Here is a 21,865-nt window from a genome sequence, read left to right as displayed (position 1 = left end):
AATACTACAGGACTAAAGTCCACTGTCACTGGTCTGCAGAAACTGAAAGCAAATCAAAGTGTCGGGGTTAAGAAATACAGAGGGAGATCGGTAACTATCATAATTTAGTCCATTTAGTGTTTGTGCCATTCTCATAGCGCAAGGCAATCACGATCGTGCTACATTTCACACACCACAGTCTGCAGTAATTGCTCCCGAATGAGTAATTTGCAGGTAATCTTTCTTTTTTTTTGGACCACGAAACTGGTACACAATAGCGGACACGTTCTGAGTGACGCCAGGTCTATCTGAATGTCCCCCGTGAAGTAGGTGGTGAATTCACCCACGGGAATAGCTCGATCGGGAGATGACAGAAGAAGACGGAAAGGAAAGGGGACGAAGATCTGTCCGGTTAGATTAACACAGTGGTGGGAGGATCTGATTGAAGGCTGCGGGGCAGATTGACCACAATATTATATGTGTCTAGATTTGAAGTTTTCGTGACTGCAAGAGTCCATAAAGTCACGTAGAGAAAATAAAAATAAATACATTTTGCTGTGACGGTTCCACCTGAAGACGGAAGCTTGTGTTGCCTCCAAAACGTCGTGATTTAATTTATTTTAATTTTATTTTTTACCTACGTGACTTTACCGAAAAAACCAAAGAGTATTATATGCGTCGTCTGCTTCACGGTGGATGTTCAAAAGAGTTTGGCCATTGTGTCCTGTGGCACCGTGGTCCAGATTTTACAACGCCAAAAAATGTTTCATTACTCAATTGGGGGATTACACATCGCAAGATCTTCCGCTGCTGGAAAATTATCACAGGCCGTGTCTGTGAAATGTTATGTCTTCACGGTAGCCTTGCACTCTAAGAATGGTGTGAATACCAAATTTACTAAATAATAATAATAATTATCATGAGTGCACGTCAACAGAAGGGCGAACACATCTTAATATACACAGCCAGTGATTCCTGCGACATCCCTCAAGTAATTCTAGGAGCCCCATGATCGAAACTAATGTTCAGCGTCTGTCACATAGACAAAGGCCCCCTGTATAATCTTAACAAACTGTAGGGGCTAGTGCTGTTGGTGAGCACCTATGGAAGCTTTGCACGGCGCATTAGGGGGTGGTTGCCCAACACCATGCATGGCTGCCTTTGTCTCCCCTATGGCAATGTTTACACATTGCACCAGGTACTCATTTGAGGCTGAGTCGACCTCGGGGAGGCCCAGAACCGGTTCAGATCACACAGTGCGCTAACCGCTGCGCCGCCGCTCCCCACGTGTCACATCGACACACACATATATACTGTCTACAAACGGGGTGGGGGTGTTTAGACAATTCTCTAGCCAAAAGTAGGTAGCTGCGAGTGACCTTGTTCAAACTGATATTTCTCCGCATTATTCTCTTGAAGTGCAATGCACCTGCTGCATTGACGTTCCAAGGCTTTAATCCTCCTGCCCGGAAGAACTCTCTGCCTAGCTCCCCACAATGCCACTCATTCACGAAAAAATTATTTTCTCACAAATCGTCTATCTATTGGACACATTGTGAGATGAGAGCCACTGGGAGTGGGGGTTTGGCGACTATTCTCTTTTAAATGTCTATATTACTTTTTTCTCTGTCGCTATATTTCCATTTGTTTTGGAGACTTCTCAATGTTTCACTTATTTTATTGAGTGCTTTTAGCGAGCATCAATGAAGGCCCGAACGACACGTGGATATTGTGGTGTGTCCAGCACCGCAAACGAATGCCTTTGTCTGCTCAGTGCAAATATTTGCGCACGGCACTAGGCACTCAACTGGGACGCCCAACACCGGTCGAGATATCCGTCACCGATGTTGTCCTAGCGCAAGCACGCTCACCGCTACATGTCCGCTCCAAAAGACAAAGATCCCCTGTATAACCTTTAATAGTGTTGGGGGCAAGTGCTGTTAGTAAGCATCTACCACTGCCCAGACACAAGAACAGCAACAACAGCCGACATTCGCCACTAAGTGGCGGTGGCGTCACCTTGGCGCCTATGCCAGGCCAGGTGCGATTTCAGGCCACGTGTAGCGTCGAAGGCTCACTAATAAGAGCTCACGGGACAGACCCAGGTGCCATGGGTTGACTGACGGAGATGACTGGCAGATGTACCTGCTGTGCCCCCTACTGTGCCAACTTGCTTTATTTCAGCCAACCTTGGCTCCGCTTGTTGTTGTGAGCATCGCTCTTCTGCCTTCCGTTGTTGTTGGAGGGCGACTGCTTCCAACTGCTCAGTAGCGTCCTTCATGAGACTCCTCCTTCACTAACCTCCTTCACGCACACACAAATACAGACGCGCGCGCACACACACAACTGAAATAGCAACCACAAAACAACCCTGAGATGCTGTTGAAGCGCGCAGGACAGCAAGCTCGCCATCGGCAAAAACGCCGATGACCTTTGACCCGTTGAAATGCACAGGCAGGAAAAACGTTGGGTCTTGAAAGACAAATGCGCGTGGCGTTTTTACTTGTTGACGTGTCGTTTTTGCTTTTAACCTCGGAAGTGACCGCACGGATGAAATTGACGGTCGCAACCAGAGTGGCCTGGCCAGGTGCACCCCGTTGGAGAGCTTGCAAGACCCTGGGGTGCTCCGTCACGCACTCGTTCGCTCGCGGTCGAGCGGTGGCGCGTTTACGCCGTTCTTCGCAGAGGTTCGCGGTTCGAGCCGGGCGATCGCCCTGGTGAATAGTGCGTGTGTAACAACGATGGACCGTGCTACTTCCCGTCAGTTTTCGCAGTGGGCATTCGAGTTGCCACGATGTGATTTGACAAAAAGGCCACCTGTGCCAGCGTCGCGGTCCGAATTGATAGGTGACGTCGCCGATCATGTAGCGTTTATATTCTGGCAGTGGTGCATGAGCACCACTCCCCGAATAATTTGCGTGAACCAGAAGTCACCCGAAGGGATCCGCGAGGTATCTCTTTGATATCGGCTTCCGGGGTCCGTTGTTTGACAACGGAGGGTCGCACTGCTCCGCGGGGACATCCAAATGGTCATTTCGTCTCGCTACTCGACGGCGACAGTGCATTCCGGAGGGTATCGTTGGGAAAAATACGCAAAAAAATGTTTATCTTACGACAAAAATTTTACGGGAAAATTACCGTATTGCGCAATTGTTGTGATTTTTAAATACCGCATGAAGGTTTTTTTTTGCTTTGTCCGCCCCGTTTACGCTAAAGCGGCCGTATTTGCAGTAACGCCCATGACCACAGAGGCAATCTGTCATTGTCAGTGGATTAACATTAGCCGCTTGCCACGTTATTACACTCAGCGCGCGGTGTATCATGTTTCTGAAGCCCACTGCATCGGCTGACATTTTCGCAATGCCACACAGATGTTGAAATTGGGTGAAGAATGTATCATGTCGTACTTACAAGCCCAAAAAAAAGTTAAATAAAACTGGCCCTGCTGCATTTGGCCCGGAAATTTTGCCGAGCATATTCTGCACGTAGAGGTTTGGCGTGCAGCCTCGCTCGCCTCTTAGAATAGATAAGACTTTTGAGAATAAAAATAATAATGATTTAATGTCTTTTTTTCGTGGACAAAACGGGGTCTTGGTGGCTAATGGAACGTGTCCATTTGGAGGTGAATGAGATACACTATGCATTATATTTGGCACCTAGCGATGCATAGGGTGTCTCGCATTTAAATCAATTCGTATGCTCACCATACATGCATTGGATCGTCCGCGTAAAAAAGCAAAAGTAGTAGCTGTCATAAAGCTATATGTAGAAACTAAATATACATGTGCCAATAACAACACATGTGCAATGCAGAAGGGCCGTTGCTTGAAATATCACCGATTATATTTTTTTCTTTAAAGGTCACATGGTGTTATTGATTATGTTGAGTGTTTTTGTTAATTGTGCTTGTACACCACTGCCAATGCATCATCACTGTGTTGATTTTAGAATCGACTTACAGCCTGAAGTCGTGACAAATCGTGCCACTGTTGAGGTGGCATATGGAGGCGTTAAGGGGTGAATTATTAAATATCGAAACTCTTATCTATACGGACATTTGCATCCTGAACATCATATATTATTACCAGGATTCGTTTTTGTTTGAACTCATCATCGTCATCAGCCATGGCCAATCCCCTGCCAGGTGAGGCCTCCACACACCACCACCGTGCGTGTCGTGCGGGCTATTGGTCAGCGCAGGATGGCGAAGGAGGAGATGTGGGAGCATATAAGTGCAGTACGACAATGTTGCCGCACTGGCCTCTGCTGCCCATTGTGTAGCTCCGCAGCCGATAAGCTTTGTTACACGTGTTGGTTGCCCATCCAAGCGTTATCCAGGCCAAGTCGCACTTAGCGTCCTGATCACATGGAAAGCGGTGTGTCACTAATGGCATTTTGAAAATGTATTTATAATTTTATTTTTTACTGAAATGTTTCGACAAGCGAGGGTTAAAATGGAGCGTCGTGCTACAGACTTAGAGAACAAGCTGAACAAAAAATTGAGAATTTGTGTCGGTTTATTTAATTATTATACTTTTGCCCTCGTCATAAATTGCATTGTCACGGGGAAGTAATGCAAATTTGTTCTTTGAAAATTTTTGAATTGGAGAATGACTCAAGACGCCATTCGACGAAGACTATATTCGCGATGACAAATTAATTAGTGGATTACAGCGAAGCCCATGTTAGATTCTAAGGCAGATTTTTTTTTTTTACATATATAACTTGACGAAACCAGCCGTGCGTCTAAAATAGCTCGGCCGCTTCTGGCCAATACCGAATTCTGTTTGTTCTCTGCGAGTGCGTAATGCATTCTGGTGACAAGCGTAGTCGTAAAGTGCACTTTTTTTTCTCTTTGCGACTCGAGATACGACGCCCGCGAGCGGTGGTTTCATCTAATCTCGATTGGTACAGATGGCCGTGTTCTTGATTCATCGCCCCTCTCATCCTCTCACCTCGTCCCCAAGGCTCGCGTGCCGGCGGAGTTCCAATTCAAAGTCGCCGTGGACAACGGAGGCCGGCGGGGGTTGGGGTGCCGTGTTGTTGTGCAGGAGCTGTGGGGAGCGGTGGTGTAGCGGTTAGCGCTACGCTGCGCTACTAATCCGGGCGACCCGAGTTCGATTCCCGCTCACGGCCAACACCAGTGACGATTATCTGAACCGGTCCTGGGCCTCCCCTAGGTTCACGCAGCCTCAAAAGAGTACCTAATGTGGTGTGTAAACATCATCACTGGGGAGACAGGCGGCCGGGCATAGGGTTGGCCGTGCCGGCCTTCATAGGTGATCGCTAACAGTACTTGCCCCAACAGTCTGTTACAGGCTATACGGGGGATCTTTGTCTTTGTGTTGTTGTGCAGGGGCTGCCACGATGTAATGTAACAATGAAATCCCGTAACTTGGTAGTTTTATTTCACATTCCTCCTGCATTGTTTTGAGTGCTTTTCTGTAATTCTAGCTCGAGTTAAGTTTTAATTAAATTTCTTCAACTGCGGTTACCTCAACATAAGACTGCCATAAGTCATTTTATAATCAACCTGACAATCTTGAACGCTTATAATGCACGTATTGCCAGTTTCTTAATACATAATTAAATACTTTAATTAAAAGAGCTACGAAAATTAGTTTTGAGTTTTCTTTTTTACTCCCAGAATCAAATATTTGTAATGCACCGTATCTAATATCAGTTGACGTGCCATTAAACAGCCTCAGCAAGCGCAAATCATAGATTTTTGTAAAAGTTTTTCCGCGAAAGGATTGTATCGCACCTCCGATTAGCATGGTTGGCTACACGTACGGTTGCGAAAGAAGTTCAGCGTACATAATTCTGGTAGGAACCTCCTGGTTACACCAGCCCACAGGGGATTTCTGTGTCCGTCCGTCGTGCAGGGAGGGGTTGGGTGGGGAGGGAGGGGCTGGGTGGGGAGGGGAGGGAGGGAGGGGCTAAGTGGGGAGGGTGGGGCTGGGTGGGGAGGGTGGGGCTGGGTGGGGGGTGGGGCTGGGTGGGGAGGGGCTGGTCACCCCGTGGTGCCCTTATAAAACTCAACGTTTAACCTACTCACGCCGGCTTGTGCCCGCCCTCACAGTCGGGCATATTTGCGGAACACACCACGCTGCCGTTGACCCTGGCCATTGACTGAGCAACCCAACGTTCCTACCAGCTCCCTCCGCAGGAATGTGTTAACTGCTGTAGGTTCACTCGCTCGTGCTTGCTGTACGCACCTCTCCGACTCGTTTTCGGGTTTTACCGCGTGCCGTTCGGCACGATGTCTGACGTTTCACTCGACGTGCTGGGACCTTCTTCGTCAAATTTTAAGATGCGCTTTCTGTCGGCAGTCTGGAATGTTCTTCCTTCTGATATTAGGAAATCTAAGTTGAAAAGAATTTTTTTCGAGCTGCGTTTTGTATTTAGTTTGTCCTTTACCCCCCCCCCCCCCCGCACCTCCGATTAGCACGGTTGGCTACGTACAGTTGCAAAAGAAGTTCAACTTACATAGAACTCTAAAACACATATCGGAAAGATTTGTCTGACCATTTTGCTCGTCCGCTCAATGTTTATTTTATGTGGTACGACAAAAAAATGTGCCCGCTCAAAGCCACACGCAATTCCAACAATTTTCACAGCACGATAAAACGTCCTGCTGCGTCTTCACATTTTGTGTTTTACATTCCCATTTCCTCCGAAACTATCGCTGAGCTGTTCGAACATCTTCATATTGCGTCGTTTGAGTAAGTAAGTGGTGGAGAAAATAAGTTTTCTATTGGCCAGAGGCCAAACCGTCATTCCAATTGCTTGTTTGCTCCCCCGTCGCTGTTGCGCGGTTACGCAAGGCTGCCTCTCGTTGGAGCGGTGGCCTTCACATCTCTCGTATCTCTGCGGCACCGCTGGAGCCGGTCCTCGCCCACGGTGCGCGTTGTGAGTCGCACGTACTAAACTCCTGAGCTCGTTCGTTCGTTTCTCAGTCCGCTCGTCCTGCTGAGGGTCGCGGCGGCAGCATGTTGAGTAGGGGGCGGTCCAGACCTCCTTTTGTCTGGTGACAGACTCCAGCACTACACTACTATACACTATACACTACTATACACTACTATACACTATACACTACTATACACTACTACACTATATACTACTATACACTACCATACACTACTATACACTACACTATACACTACTATACACTATTACACTATACACTACTATACACTACGCTATACACTATACACTACTATACAATACTACACTATACACTCCTATACACTACACTATACACTCCTATACACTACACTATACACTACTACACTATACACTACACTATACACTATACACTAGTATACACTACACTATACACTACTATACACTACTACACTATACACTACACTATACACTACTAGACTATACACTACACTATACACTACTACACTATACACTACACTATACACTACTACACTATACACTAGTATACACTACACCAGGGGTCGGGAACCTTTTGAGTGGGAGAGCCATAAAAGCCAAATATTTCTAAATATCTTTCATTGAGAGCCATATAGTATTTTTAACGTATAATAAATTAAATATGTCTTACTTTTAATGCGACTTCTGGTCACGGGACCCGTGACCCGTGAAATTTATCTTCAAAACTAATTTCTGTTTACTTTAAAAAGACACAGTATTCTTAAGCAATATCACAAGTATTTAAAATCAGTTCCAAACTGATTTTTTTTTTCAACTCAAAATTGTCTGGGAGCCATATGCCGTCACCGGAAGAGCCATATATGGCTCGCGAGCCATAGGTTCCCGACCGCTGCACTACACTATACACTACTATACACTACTACACTATACACTACACTATACACTATACACTACACTATACACTACTACACTATACACTACACTATACACTACTACACTATACACTAGTATACACTACACTATACACTACTATACACTATTATACACACCACTATACACTACTATACACTACACTATACACTATACACTATTATACACAGACTCTAGGGGTATTCCCAGGCATTCCCAGGCCAGCCGAGCGACACAGTCCCGCCAGCGTGTCCTGGGCCAGCCCTGGGGTCTTTGCCCGACTGAGCTGTATAACTCTTTTTCAAAAGCGACCTGGCCACAAATGATAGCTCAACGAAGTGGCTTATCATTCCGTGGAAGTTTCTAGCAGTCAAATACTCTTCAACGCGTGTTTCTAAATGTGGAGGGAAAAAAACGGAGGACCTGGAGAAAATCCACGCGACACGGGGAAAACACGCAAACTCGAAAATACAGGCGTCAGGGTTTGGATCGAACCCTCGCCCTCCTGTGTATACCAGGCGAGGTAGTTAACATCTCGCTGCGATACGGTCCGGTTCCCCCTGGCTTCAGCAGCGGCAACCGCGCGGCAAATCAACAAATCCCTTGGCCGTATTTCCAAGCGTTCGGCTCGCTCCGAACTCGGACGGATTTTGCTCGAAAGCAGCTGTTCAATGTCATCATTGGACCTCACCCCGAGCCGTCGTTACTTTGATATTGCATTGTCTTTGAGCTGTACGCCTTTTGGCGTCCTCTGGTCGAGCACCAAGTTTCAAGTTCATTTATTAGGTATAGCCCTGTGAGCCATTCGGCTCTTGAATCTGGTGCAACCGCAACAAACAAAAAACAAAAACATGAACAAGAAAACATCTTAAAGTGAATATGTGAGTAAGTGCAAACAGAAAATCCAAGAAAAGACAGCAAAATATTGCAGAAAAAACACCGTACACCAACTAGTTGGGTCGAGGCTCAAAAGAAAGCCGTCCCTTGGTGTGGACCAATCAGTTTCAAGGATAATGCATATATTATGATAGTGTGATTTTTTTTGCATTTGACTGCAGGTATTGTGGTTAATGCAGACATGAATCCTCGTAAAAAGGTTTCAGTTTTGTTGCCAGAAAAAAGTGGAAAACCCCGATTATTACAGCTGTTCACTGATCACAAGTCGTCCTGCGGCTCTCGCGCATCTCCTGTTCCCGACTGTTGAGTCGGCGGTGAAAACTCCACGTTCTCACGGTGGAGGAGACTGCTTTTGTGGGACATCCACTGTTGACCTCCCTTAAAGCGACATGACACTCAAACCAATATTTTAAATTTCATAGCTTTTCATCGAGCCGAAATTGAGTCCACAACCGCATTTAATGCGTTGGGATTTGTTGTTGCGCAGCCATTGGTGAGCGGGCTTCGCCCATAAACCTACAACACTTGACAACCTGGTTTAATCACTGCCGGCTCAAACCTGGATTCGAACCCAGGCTCTCATCCGTGTCAGCTGATCGCTCTGACCTTTTGAGCCACCTCTAACAACCACGAAATATATATTTTCTTGCTGCAAGCAACGACGGTGCTGCTGCTGCTGCTTTGCCTGCTTGTGAACGTTTGATGTTGCGCCGGTTATTTGATTCGCGCTCCGCCTTGTCTCCTGCCTGCAGGTCGTTCAGCCTGCTTGTAAGGGATTTTGAAGGCAAGAGCTACAGCATGAGCGTTATCGAGCTGCTGCATCCCATCGACCCCGCCAAAAGCTCCTGGAAGGTAACGCTGCTGCCGCCGCCTCCACCCCCCCCCTTCCCCCCGCCGCAAGAATCTCTCCCCTCCGTCTCTCTGCTTCTGCTATCCTGGTTAATGCAGTGTAGTGTGGAGCGCCGCGGTGCACTGATCTTTACCAAAGGCAAATCTCCTGCAGAGCTCAGCGGATCCCCGGATTATAGGCACACCGGTCCCAGAGCAATGTAAACAAGAGGCGGGCACTCTGCAGGGCCCGTGGCCCCCACTGCCCACTGCAGCAGGCAGACAGCCCTTAGGCAATGTTGGGCCTTTGTGTGGTTAGTGCCCCCTTTAATAATTAAAATAAGCAAAGATCCAACCCTCCCTCCCCCCCCCCCTACGTAGAGCCTTAACAAACTGTTGGGGCAAGTGATGTTGGCGAGTAAGCACCTATGAAGGCCGGCACTGCACACGAGGTAGATGCTGCTCTGAATTTCCTCTCGATAAGCCACTTCATCGAGCTATCATTTGTGGCCCAGGTCGCTGCTGAAAAATAACTAATAGCTCAGTGGGCTTTACATGGTAAATAGTTTAGTTTTAGTTTATTTATGTTTTGTGATTTGCACTTCTATACTCCGTTTGTATTATTTGTTGTTGTAACTTTCTGACTCGACCCTGCTGAACATCGGTAAAAAGAAAAAAGCTTCATTGCTCATCGGATGTCTCCTGGATAAATACAGATTCTGATTCTGAGTTTGGTGGCACATTTGATAATTGTCAAAACATTTTGACCACTCTAAAAAGTTCCACTCCACAATTATTCCCATAGGTCCGAAGTCAGTTTAGGAGCAGCATCGTGACCACACTACCGTTTAATGTTGATGGCCCTCTCCCAAATGCTTGCCTGTATAGAATATACTCTTCTGCTTCTTCGTGCCTTTGCCGTTGAGGCTGTTGAGACGTAACCGTCTTTACTTTTGTTTTTCGGTAAACTCACGTAGGTAAAAACATTTTTTTTATGAAAACAACTAAATTAAATCACGACGTTTCGGGCGCAACACAAGCGTCCGTCTCTTCACCGTCTCTTCACTGATATCTCCCTGCAGTTGTCCCTCTCCACTTCTCTCTGTCCGTCGCTGCGTCTTTCAATCGAGACGGCTTCCATCGCCTCCACCGTTTGGTCTTTGACTTCCAGTCGGGTCGAGGTCTTCCGCTTCTCCTAGCGTTGTACAGCGTTGCCTCCATCACAGCCCATTGCAGCCGGTCGCCATCATCCTGACCACGCGTTAGTAGTTGTACGTAAACGTATTCGTGATGCAAAACAAGGCAAAAAAAAACTGATGTAAATAAGAAATAAATAATCAAAATTGTCATCGGGTGTTGAAATTCCACGACGTTTTCATTACAAGGAAACCAGCGTAAGCACTTTAGAGAAATTAAAAATTTTGTACTATGAGTCACACATAAATAATTCATTTCGCAGCAGGGCAGCATGAGGTTTATTTATTGAACATGTTTTTTTCCTTGGAATGGAGCTGCTCAGTTTAGTGGAATTAATCTGTGCAGCGAGTGTGTGAAGATGAGCCGGTAGCGGAACGAGCGCTTAATTAAACAACGTACCTCACGCTACATCGCTTCATTGATCGTTGCAGGTGAAGACCGATTCCGTGCTGGTGATGTGCCGAAAAACCAAGGAGGAGACATGGAAGTTTCTCACGTCCTTGGAGAAGAAAACTCTTGACAAAGAGTAAGTAACGTGGCAAGAGGGGCAAAGGCGAAGCCCTGCAATCGCTTGCTCACGCCACTGCTGCCGGAAGAGCCTCCACTCGAGGCAGCTCTAGAGATCCCCCTGCAGAGGTGAAACTTTGGCCTACTCTTTCCCATGCTAGCCAGACACCTTGGGAGGGGTGCGAGTGCCCACACTCTGCCCCACCGCACGCGCCCTGCCGATCGACTGACCGTAGTTGAACGCCGTGTGCAACCGCTGGGTGGACAGAGGCGGCTGGGAGGGAATCGAAAAACTCGCGCGCCGTTGTTTCAGCCGCTGTGCCGGGAGATCAAATCGAACCGGCGACCTCTGGATTGCAAGTCCAGTGCGCTCATCGTTACGACGTCGGCACCGCCCGGAGGGTGAAGTATGAATAATTAACTCCTGGCAGCTTCGTGCGGCGGCGCCTCACCGTTCCGCATGCGTCACGCGTGCACGTCATCGTTTTTAGCGGCGGGGCACTGTCGTTTTTGCAGTGGGTGGTTAATTTTGAGCTCGTTAAGTAACTTTCCCGATTTAGATAGCGGGGCACGGCGTGCTTGGCGGTGTCGGGGCTGCCGCCCGGCGCTGGAGTTTAACTTGGGTGTTGAACCATGGAGGAGGACCCGTGGGTGGAAGAAGGGTTTCGTTATCTCCGCCGTGCCTGATGCCATTGTTCACGGGCTGCTTTGTGGGGGCCTCTAGCCCCGAGCTCGGCGTGATATATCCATTCACATTCCGCTTTATTTTCGTAACTGGAAGCCGTACCGCGGGGCCTTCGTGGAAGTGAGGCCCTGATTATTGTACGGTCGACTATTTACATCGTTTAGTTTCGGAGATCACGCGAGCTCGTGGCGTGTGGGAGACACCGCTGCCCCAGCATGCTCACCTCCGCTTTCAGCCACACTCCTTCCAACTTCCATCCCTGGTGCATCCGATCACACGCCACTCATTACCCCCTGCTGCTCCGCAGCCAGTATCTCAGCGCAAAAGGAGAATGCGCGCGGTTAATTAACGCTCGCACCTGTTTGCGTGAAACAGACTCGCGAGGAGACAAGTCATTGCGCGGCTTACCGAGAACGCGGGCCCTATTTAGCATTGCCAACTGAAAATAATAATACAACTAAAACCATTTCCTAGGTCTCCCGCCGCTTCAGGAGCACCGAGGCTATAAATCACTGCAAGCAATGAAAGTAGCAGAGGGGTGTGTGCAGCGCACGGGTGAGTGGGTGGGTGGCTCGGAGATTGCCGTTGGGGTTAGGCGCGGGTGTTGCTCTCTTGCTGGTTTTTGCGAGACGCGGCGGTGCCGATGGAGTGATTAAGGAATTCCGTAGAGGCCCTTCTCATTTACTTAGCTCCCCCTCTGCACTTTCTCCGGTCACCTACTAATCAGGTGACCTTAGGAACCTCCTGCGAAACGGCTTGGAAAAGCGAGGAGGCGCTTTGAAATATGGAACGCGCACAGCTGTGAATGACGATCGCAATGAAGAGATGTAAACTTAAGCCGACAAACAGTTCAGTGGGCGATTAAGCGGTGCGCTCCGGTTCAGAGATTGAAATTGATTCCTGCGCTCGTGATACGTGCATCGCGTTGTGCATGTGAGAATCAATTATTTTAGATTCAGATATTTATCTGTACTTACTTTCCATGAACCCTGCATCCACTGCGTTCACCACAATGTTAAATAATGATTTTTTTGTTATTGAATCATGACCCAAAATTGCGACAATTCATCGAATCAACGATGGTTGAGGGGGAATCATTACATGTCTCATAAATAATAATTAGTTAAGCTATATTGATCCACTGTCCTGCTCAGTGAAATCGTTACTTATCCGTTTAAATGTCTTCTTCCAGCCCACAATGTTATCCCGATCGTCATATTGGCCTCATCTCGTGGGATTTATCCGTTCAGGTCCCTCACAAAGCAGTGTGAAAGCCCTTCATGTTAGAGCATGGCCCAAAGAAGCAGATACGACAGAGCTACCTCGGAAATCCCTTCACGTGACCTCTGGTCTGCAGAATAGAGGTCAGCAACTTTCTTAATTTGGAGCTTTCGTGACTGCAGGGATTACTCTTTGGTTCTTTCGGTAAAGTCACGTATAAAGATAAAATAATAAATTAAATAATAGCATACTACGACGTTTCGATTGCAACACAAGCAATCATCATCAGGTAAAAAAGAAATAGCAACAAAAATCTAACCAGAACACTATAGACAGACATATAAGCAGACAGACATCACAAAGATACACAGAGAGAGAACACGTATCGGCACAAAGAGAGAGATCGTCTCTGTGACGATACGTGTTCTCTCTCTGTGTATCTTCGTGATATCTGTCTGCTTATATGTCTGTCTATATGTCTGTCTATAGTTTTCTGGTTAGATTTTTGTTGCTATTTCATTTATACCTGATGATGATTGCTTGTGTTGCAATCGAAACGTCGTAGTATGCTATTATTTAATTTATTATTTTATCTTTATACGTGACTTTACCAAAAGATCCAAAGAAACAGCAACTTTCCCAACCCCTCTTCCACTGACAGTCATGTTTGTCGCTTGACACTCAAAGTTATTCTTTTTTTTATTCTCAGAGCTGGAACGCAGCCAATGTAAGTGCAGATCCAAATTCATTGTGATGGGGTTTCTGTTTTGGTGTCGTCGTTTATGGCCAGGCTGAAACCGTCAACTCTCTACACTCGAGGTGGCTGCCGGGATTCGAGCCCAGGTTTCTCGGCAGTTACGTCTCGGCACTCTGACCTTTTTAGCCACCTAGCCACCTCCCGTTTCTTTCGTGACAAAGTGAGCCAACGCCAAGACGTTGCAGTGTCAAGGGAATGCCCTTAAGAGGACGTAACAAGCACGCGAGGCCACTTCGCCAGCAGCAGTAGTAGTCGCAGCAGCAGCAGCGCATTAGTGACAGAACAGGGACGTTCACACCACCGTTAACCAGTGAAGCATGGCCCTTGCAGCTGCAGCGCAGCAGGGAGCCCTTTAAGGGAACACAGTGTCGTGATCAGCAAAATGATGAAGGGGCATCATCGCTCTTGCCGACATTGCCTCGGCTGCCCTCCTGTAGGGGCCGAGCTTTTAAAATGACGGTGTTGGTGGCGTCTCGTAAGTAGGCAGTTGGGCGGCTTTGAACGTTCATCATCGTCTTCGTCTGGCGATGGGAGGCGATCCCAACCCAACTATTTCACGCTCTCGCGCCGCGGGTAATGCCTTCAAACGATCGCGGCTGACGGGCGGCTCTCACGGCGTCGCTGGCGCCTCGGTCTCTCGGGTTCGCGGGCGGCGCAAGTTTTCCAAAGTTTTTTTTGGCGTTGGGAGGCCGCGCGAACGCGCACAGTAATTGCGCGCGCGTTACGAGGGTGCCCATAGGGCAAGAAACATGCCAAACTAGTTCTCGTATTTTCTGCAGCGGCAATACCTTTTGTGATTCTGAAGGGCATAAATTATGTAACGCGAAAGTCTTGGTGCGGAGGGCCCCGGTCACAGGAGAAACATAAAAGGCACTTGCGTTCGACATTGCGAGTTGAGGGCCGTGTGTTTTGCCGTGCGTGTTCATGCGCATGCACGTGCACGCGCCGTGGTTTATCGAGTATAATTTTTACACGCGCGTGTGCGTGATTTTTGGGGTTATTATGATTCAAGAGTCTCTTGATTTTCACACTTTTTATTTTTAATTTTCAATGCGGTACGCAAAAGAGTACTTTGAATGCGAGGTGGCTGAGTAGCTTTGAGGCACCACTGAGGTTCTGGGTTAGAAATCCAGGTTTTAACCGACCGGTGATTAAAACGGATTCTCACGTGTGGCGAGTTCATGATCTCAGCCCGATCACCAATAACGGCATGCAAAAAAGACCACTTTCAATTTGATTCTGCGTGTAATTTGGCCGAATTCTAGCACTAAGAATATGAAGAATACCGGTTTGACAGTCATGCAACGTACATTACTCCCAGTGGCGAAACAGGTGGGAGAGTGCTGCCCCCAAATGTGTTTGTTACAGGTGACTTGAAGGCATTTCAGAGATGACGCCTTGATATCTGCTTTGCATTTGTCATCTCGTGAGTCGACACCAATAGCAGGATCGGAATAATATTGCAGGGGCTGGTGGGGGGGGAATGTAGGACAAACATTAATATCCTACAACGGTAAAAAAAAATTGTACATTCTAAATGGCTGTAAGATCAATTGCTTTATTGCACTAGTGCTGTAGGGTTGTTGATCTCGCTGGAGGGCGTGGTTATGGCGTTTCATTCACGCGAGTGCTTTCTGCAGTCGAACCCCCGTGGGCAGGGCCACTGGAATCACTGGGAGGAGTCACGCCTGCTGCAGTTAGGGACTTCCTTCGTCACAACCCCCTCCACGACTAAGACGCGCTCCTGCATGCGTTCGGCGACATCCCAACGTTCTCCAACGCTTTCCACGCCCCCACATGACAGTTTTAACACGTAGGCTTTCGCGACCAATATTATTAATAACGGTTTTGGGGTTAGATCGCGTTCATACTCTTTGGTTTTTTCGGTAATTTTTTTAAAATAAATTTACTTTAATTTAAATAAATTTATTTAATTTTTTTACCTACGTGACCTTAACGAAAAAAAAACAAAGAGTATGAATCCTTGCAGTCAGGAAAACTTCAAATCTAAAATTAGATTGCGTTATTTATAAATGTGTCGCCAACCCTCCACCCCCCGACACGGCCAATCAGCAAAAAAATGTGTCACGTTGACAAAAGACAAATAGTTCACTACTTTAGCCCACCGGTGTGTTGAAGAGTGAATTCACAACATTTTCACTTTTTGAGACCACATGACACGGTGCGTTTCGTGGCCTCTAACACACCTGGCCCTCTCTGTGTCCTCCCTACGGGACTTGCGCCAAGTCCTCGTTTTAGGTTATAAGTTCACCGATTTCTTTTTTCCCAAATTGATGATGGCACACAATGGCCTCGGCATTTCAAGTGACGTCGGGGGGTGGTGGTTGTGGTGGTTGGGGGGGATCTTTAGCGTCCACTGTACGGTTAACACACTCAGATCTTTAGCGTCCACTGTACGGTTAACACACTCAGATTTGAACCGTGAACCAACCGCGGACAGCTGTGAACGGGCTTCCGCTGGACCGTGTTGCCACCAACATTCTCTACAACCAAATACAAACCAAATTTTTTTGGTTATTTTACCCAATAAGGGCCCCCTGAGCTAAATAGCTCTTTTACAGAAGCGACCTGCCCATCACAAGTGATCGCTCAACAAAGTGGCTTATCACCTGGAAATGAATACTCTTAAACGCGTGTTGATTCTAGATGTGGAGGGAACAAACGGAGGACCCTCGTAAAAATCCACGCCACCACGAGTAGAACATACAAACTCCAAACATGCTGGCGGCAGGGTCGGGATCAAATCCTCGACCTCCTGCATGCCAGGCGAGGTAGTTACCGTCTCGCCACCGCAGCGCCCCTTGCGATTATTTAGCACGCGTTCACACGGCGATCGCCGCTCTCTCCTCCTCCACGTGCGTTCCCCTCCCCTTGACAGGAAGCCGAAGATAGAGGAGGACGTTGACCCCAGCGAGGGACTCATGAAGATCCTCAAGCAGATGTACGACGACGGCGACGACGACATGAAGAGAACGATCAGCAAGGCGTGGGTGGAGTCACGCGAGAAGCAGACCCAGGGCGTGTAGGGGCGGCGTCGGCTGCGACGGCAGGTCGCCCCCCACACACGCGAGCTCGCAGCACGCGCAGTGGAGGAGCGCTGGGTTTTAATCCATCGCACCCGTCTTGCCAGCATCCCGGCCCACGCCCCCAATCCCACTCGTGTCATTACTGTGCGCGGTCTATTAGTCGCGTGATGTGTGCCCTCGGCATCGCGGTCGACGTTAACGATGCAGTTACGTTATTGGACAAATATTCGGAATCAGAATATTCATGCTGGAGGAATCCAATGGGCTCCAGAGCTCTTTTTCACAGATGTCCATACTAGGCCATGTGTGCCTGTGTCGCGGTCCGAATGTGCCAAATAAAAAAATATTTCTTCCGTATTGCTGAATTGGAAAGGCAATCGCAATATCCCCCCCCCCCACCGCACCACCCCTACACATAATGGCAGACCAATGCCAACTGCTGTCATCAGGAGGGTGGGTCCCATGGGCTAAGAAACACACGGAGCTCCCAGATGTTTGTTACGTTTCGGGCGCAGTATAAATCGAAGTTGCCCTGTATCTGTATTGAGTTGGGGGGAGGGCAGGGTGGCACCGGGTGAGTGGGAACACGTGGGAATCTCTACGTATGTATGTTAAACTTCTTTCGCACCGTACCTAGTCAACCGTTCTATTCGGAGGTGCGAGGGAGTAGGTCGGCAAACTAAACGCAAAAGCCGTTCTGAATTAATTAGTTTTTAATCTAGATGATAATTTAAAAGTGCGTAGCTCCAGTGACTTCCTAATATTGGACAGAACAACGTTCCAGACGGCTGCTGGCTGACGGGCACAACCTAAGTGTTCTTCCACATTGTGCTGCAAGTAAGGTGTGGCGATGCGGCTAGGGGTCAAGTTGTAAACTGTGAAAGCTTCCCGGTTGGCATCATTCGTATCGGAGTACGGAAGATGCGACCTACAGTTCGTGCCCAGGGTGAAGTACCTTGATAGAAGTTGGTGTCGTCGTTGCAGGCAAGCGTCGGGAAGCTTTAGTGGTCGAGTTGGAGAGAGAGAGAGAGTGAATGTTTCCATCGGGTCCTCATGCCCTTGCGGCTCAGACAAAAACAATTGCAGGCCACCTGCTCCTTCATCCAGGTGCTGCAATTAGTTTAAACAATCCGCAATCTCCACCGACAGGGCATTCGTCTCCAGCATCTCCACTGGCTGTCTGCGGGACACTGCCGCATCGATTTAGCGGGTTTCGTTTTCTTGTTTCGTATTCTTTAAACAATTTGGCATTCTGGGGGTTTTTTTCCTCCCGGAAATTTTACCCACGTTCTTCGGGTTTGTAAACATTGAGGGTTCATTGTTGCTGTTGTTGTTTCGTTCGGTTTCAATTGAGAGTCATTTATCTTTGCTTGGCATTGCATGGTGATTGTGGAAGGCTCTAGCAATTATTTTTTCGGTCAGACTCTCTGCAAGTTCCACGATCGCGCAGCAGATAAGCGCCGCCAGTTTGGAGTTGGGATTCCATCGAGTCCCCCCTTGCAAGCCCTCTATAAAGTTTTCGCTAAGTTTTATGTGCGCATCTTCTTCAAGAGCTTGCCCAGTGTCTAAGAACACGTGCAGGGGTGTTGGCAGGAGGTGTCATCGGTTATTAAAGGCCTATAAGTGGACTGGGGTGCTACAGTGGGGTTGCTGTGGTTAACGCAACTGGACTTTCGATCCACTGGTCACCGGTTTGTTCTTCCGATGCAAAAGTTGAAAGGATGGGAATTTTTCAAATCACCTTCGCCTCTGTTCTTCCGGCAGTATAAATGGGTGCTCCACAATTCGTGTATCAGCAGGTCACGTGTGGTGGGGTAAAGTGTGGGCCAGGGGCATGGGAATTCATTGACTGTCGATGTCACCCACTGAATGGTGGTACAAACCCCTAACTCGAGACGCTTGCCCATAGTTTCAAAAGCCACGCCGGAAGATAACCAGAAGATAAAATCGAACCCAGAAGTCTTGAGAGTGGAAGAGTAGGCCCAAATACCCTCTTAGAGGAGGGGCCCTCCATAGAGCCCCCCTGTGGGGGCCCTTCCATTCAATTCATAATCAACGTTTCTGTGTTTAGATCGCGTTATTTATAAATGTGTCGTAACCCTCCACCACCCGACACGGCCAATCAGTAAAAAAGTGTCACGTTGACAAAAGACAAATAGTTCACTGCTTTAGCCCACCGGTGTGTGGAAGCGTGAAACCACAACATTTACAATTTGAGTTGTATGACGTTTTGCTGGATGCAATTACCAGCGAAACGTCGTGGGCTAAAGCAGTGAACTATTTGTCTTTTGTCAACGTGACACTTTTTTGCTGATTGGCCGTGTCGGGTGGTGGAGGGTTACGACACATTTATAAATAACGCGATCTAAACCGAGAAACGTTGATTATGAATAATATTGGTCAAGATTTTTTTTTTTTACCAGGTAAGGCCCACTGAGCTATATATCTTTTTTTCAGAAGTGACCTGGCCATTACAGATGATGGCTCAACGAAGCGGCTTATCACATTTAGAAATGTGTAGCAGCGGCCAAATACTCTGATCCAGCGGTGGCTCCACGCGTGCAGCCATGAAGGCGGCGGCGGCGGCACGCGTCCCACCGAGAAGTCGACAGAGTGCCCGCAGTCTTCACCACCAACCGCGGCTGAGATCGTTTTTGGAACGCTTCTGCCATGGCCCCCCCACCCGCAACCCCGCCAGAGGTCATCCAAAGTTCGCCACTTTTATAAAAAAAAGTGTAAAAGCGTATAAAGGAATGTGTTGCCGCAATTGTAATCACCCGGCATCAAACTCCCCTGCCTGATTTATAATTATTTGATAATTACTGTGTAACTATGTAATACGATCCTGGGTAGTAAGTGTTATTTCCTAATTGCTTATGCCTCAAAAGTACAGAAAATGGTTATTATTCCCCACAAACTTTGCTTTTGTGACCAGGACAGCGATATTTTGAAATGTACCTATTTTCAATGAGAAAACGTGGTGTGCATTTGTGTCATTCTTTCATGTAAAGTTCTGGTCACAAAATCAAAGTTTGTGGGGAATAGTAGCCATTTTCTATACTTTTGAGGCATAAGCAATTAGGAAATAACACTTACTACCCAGGAACAAAAATCGTGTTACGTAGTGTATAATTTTCTAATGTTTGACATTTTTTTACGGGCAGCCTGTAGATAACTTCGAAGGCGCTGCTCCCTGATTGGGTTCGACTGGACAAGACGGTGTGCCGTGGCTACATTTAACGAGCGCTGAGTAAAGATAAAGTCAGCTCCAGGGGGCTGGGGGAGGGAAGAGAGGGCATGAAGGTAATTCTTATCACGCTGTCAAAAGGGACATGTTTGACTCAAGTAGCACAATTAGTCGCGTACTGATCCATCGGATAAAAAGGGGCGCCGTGATGGCGAGATGTTTTCTCCCTCGCCTGGTGTACAGGAGGTCGTGGGTTCGATCCCAGCCCTGACGCCTGCTGTATATTTGGACTTTGCGTGTTTTCCCCTGTGGTCTCGTGGATTTTTTTCCGGGTCCTCTGGTATTTGGCTACTATAAATTTCCACACGGTGCGTAGCTTTAATTTCGTGACCAGCTCGCTTCTGAAAAAAGAGATGTGGCTCGGCGTCATAGTTTAGTTTGAAATTGAGTACGGCTGAAGATGCACTGTCAAATTTCGCCAGTGAGAATCGCCTACGTTTTATTTGTACAAATTAATTCTGACATATGGATTTGGAGAACATTGTCCGTGTCGAAAACAGAATTCAAACCGTTAAGAGAGGTACGTGATACGTGGGCCTGAGCAGGACACATCGCAGCCAAGAGGGGGATGGTGGCTTATGGTCGAGAATAGTGACAGTGTGGCAGCCACGGAATGGAACGCATCCGTGATAACGTCTACCGCGGAGATGGAGCAATTAAACTGTTCCGGGTGCAGGTGCTGTGAGGAGTGTTGCGTTGCAGGTCTAAGATTTGTGACTGTTCGGGGAGGCCTTCATCCAGCAGCGGAGTGATCCTGGCTGGCCACGATTTATGACAAATTGCCGGCGGAGAGTTTGCTGGTGGAATCTTTTTGAACAAAGGGCAGGAAATTATATAATTAATTCATGCTTTCAATTGTGACCTCAAATTGTGCGCTAATTGCATTGTGGGAGCAGCGGTTTGTTTCACAATTACAATTTTGCAATGGAAACATCCATTATCATTTTACGTTGGGAAATTAACACTTTTAATGCAAGTGAACTAATTGTTTTGCAAACGATTGTATATGCTTCAGAGCTAGGTTAATCACAGGTTAATCTAATAATCTAGTACGGTAATAGGTTTGAAATTGTAGCATAGTTTTAGACTGCCAGTTCACGTGAAGCTGTTAACATGATGGTGTACACATATCGCTCATGCTTGAACGATACATTGGCCAGTTTAATTTGTCCATTCCGAGCCTTGCACTTATGAGGCCTTTTAGAATGCATCTAACTAGAGCTATGTAGCCCCTCCTGTTATGAAGCTTATGTATAACAAGAGACCCACTTGTAGGTTAATCTGGTTCTCAGATCTTGCTAGATAGTTGTTTACGGATGGCTTTAAACTAAAATTATGTACACAATCATTAAACCATGTGAGCATTGTGGTGTAATCAATATTGGCGTTTCCACAGGAACAGAATTTACAAGTGCAATGTAGGAATATTGGACGTGGCGATTGAATGGGCTCCTCTGTGCATCGCATCAACTCGCCATGTATAAAAGTTTAAAGGCGCAGCACTGCAATTGCTCGCTCGCTCCACTGCCGGCAGAAGGGTCTCCACGAGATGGAGCTCTCGGAGAGCCCCGATAGAATGAGCGCAACGAGTTCACAGGTGAATCTTACGTTATTAATTCGTGGTTACAGCTGCAATTCCGTTGCCATGGAAATCGACCATGTACAAAGCTGGAAAAAAACTAAAT

At 47.4% G+C, this 21,865-nt stretch overlaps 1 protein-coding gene across 1 annotated transcript in view; it reads left to right on the top strand.

Annotated features, from left to right (window-relative positions):
* CACYBP (calcyclin binding protein) overlaps window positions 1-17,109 on the top strand; it is a 113,080-nt gene extending 95,971 nt beyond the window's left edge. Inside the window, exons 4-6 of the mRNA XM_061571568.1 lie at window positions 9,444-9,543; window positions 11,148-11,242; window positions 16,786-17,109. Coding sequence (XP_061427552.1) covers window positions 9,444-9,543; window positions 11,148-11,242; window positions 16,786-16,933 — 343 coding nt within the window. The 3' untranslated portion in view covers window positions 16,934-17,109. The remainder of the gene's footprint in view (window positions 1-9,443; window positions 9,544-11,147; window positions 11,243-16,785) is intronic.
* Window positions 17,110-21,865: the final 4,756 nt, after the last annotated feature.

The sequence above is a fragment of the Lethenteron reissneri genome, chromosome 48 (assembly GCF_015708825.2).
Source record: "Lethenteron reissneri isolate LAM-NWPU_2019-01 chromosome 48, ASM1570882v1, whole genome shotgun sequence".
NCBI lineage: Eukaryota > Metazoa > Chordata > Hyperoartia > Petromyzontiformes > Petromyzontidae > Lethenteron > Lethenteron reissneri.
The sequence above is the reverse complement of the archived record's forward strand: the minus strand, read 5'-3'. Positions and strand labels throughout refer to the sequence as shown.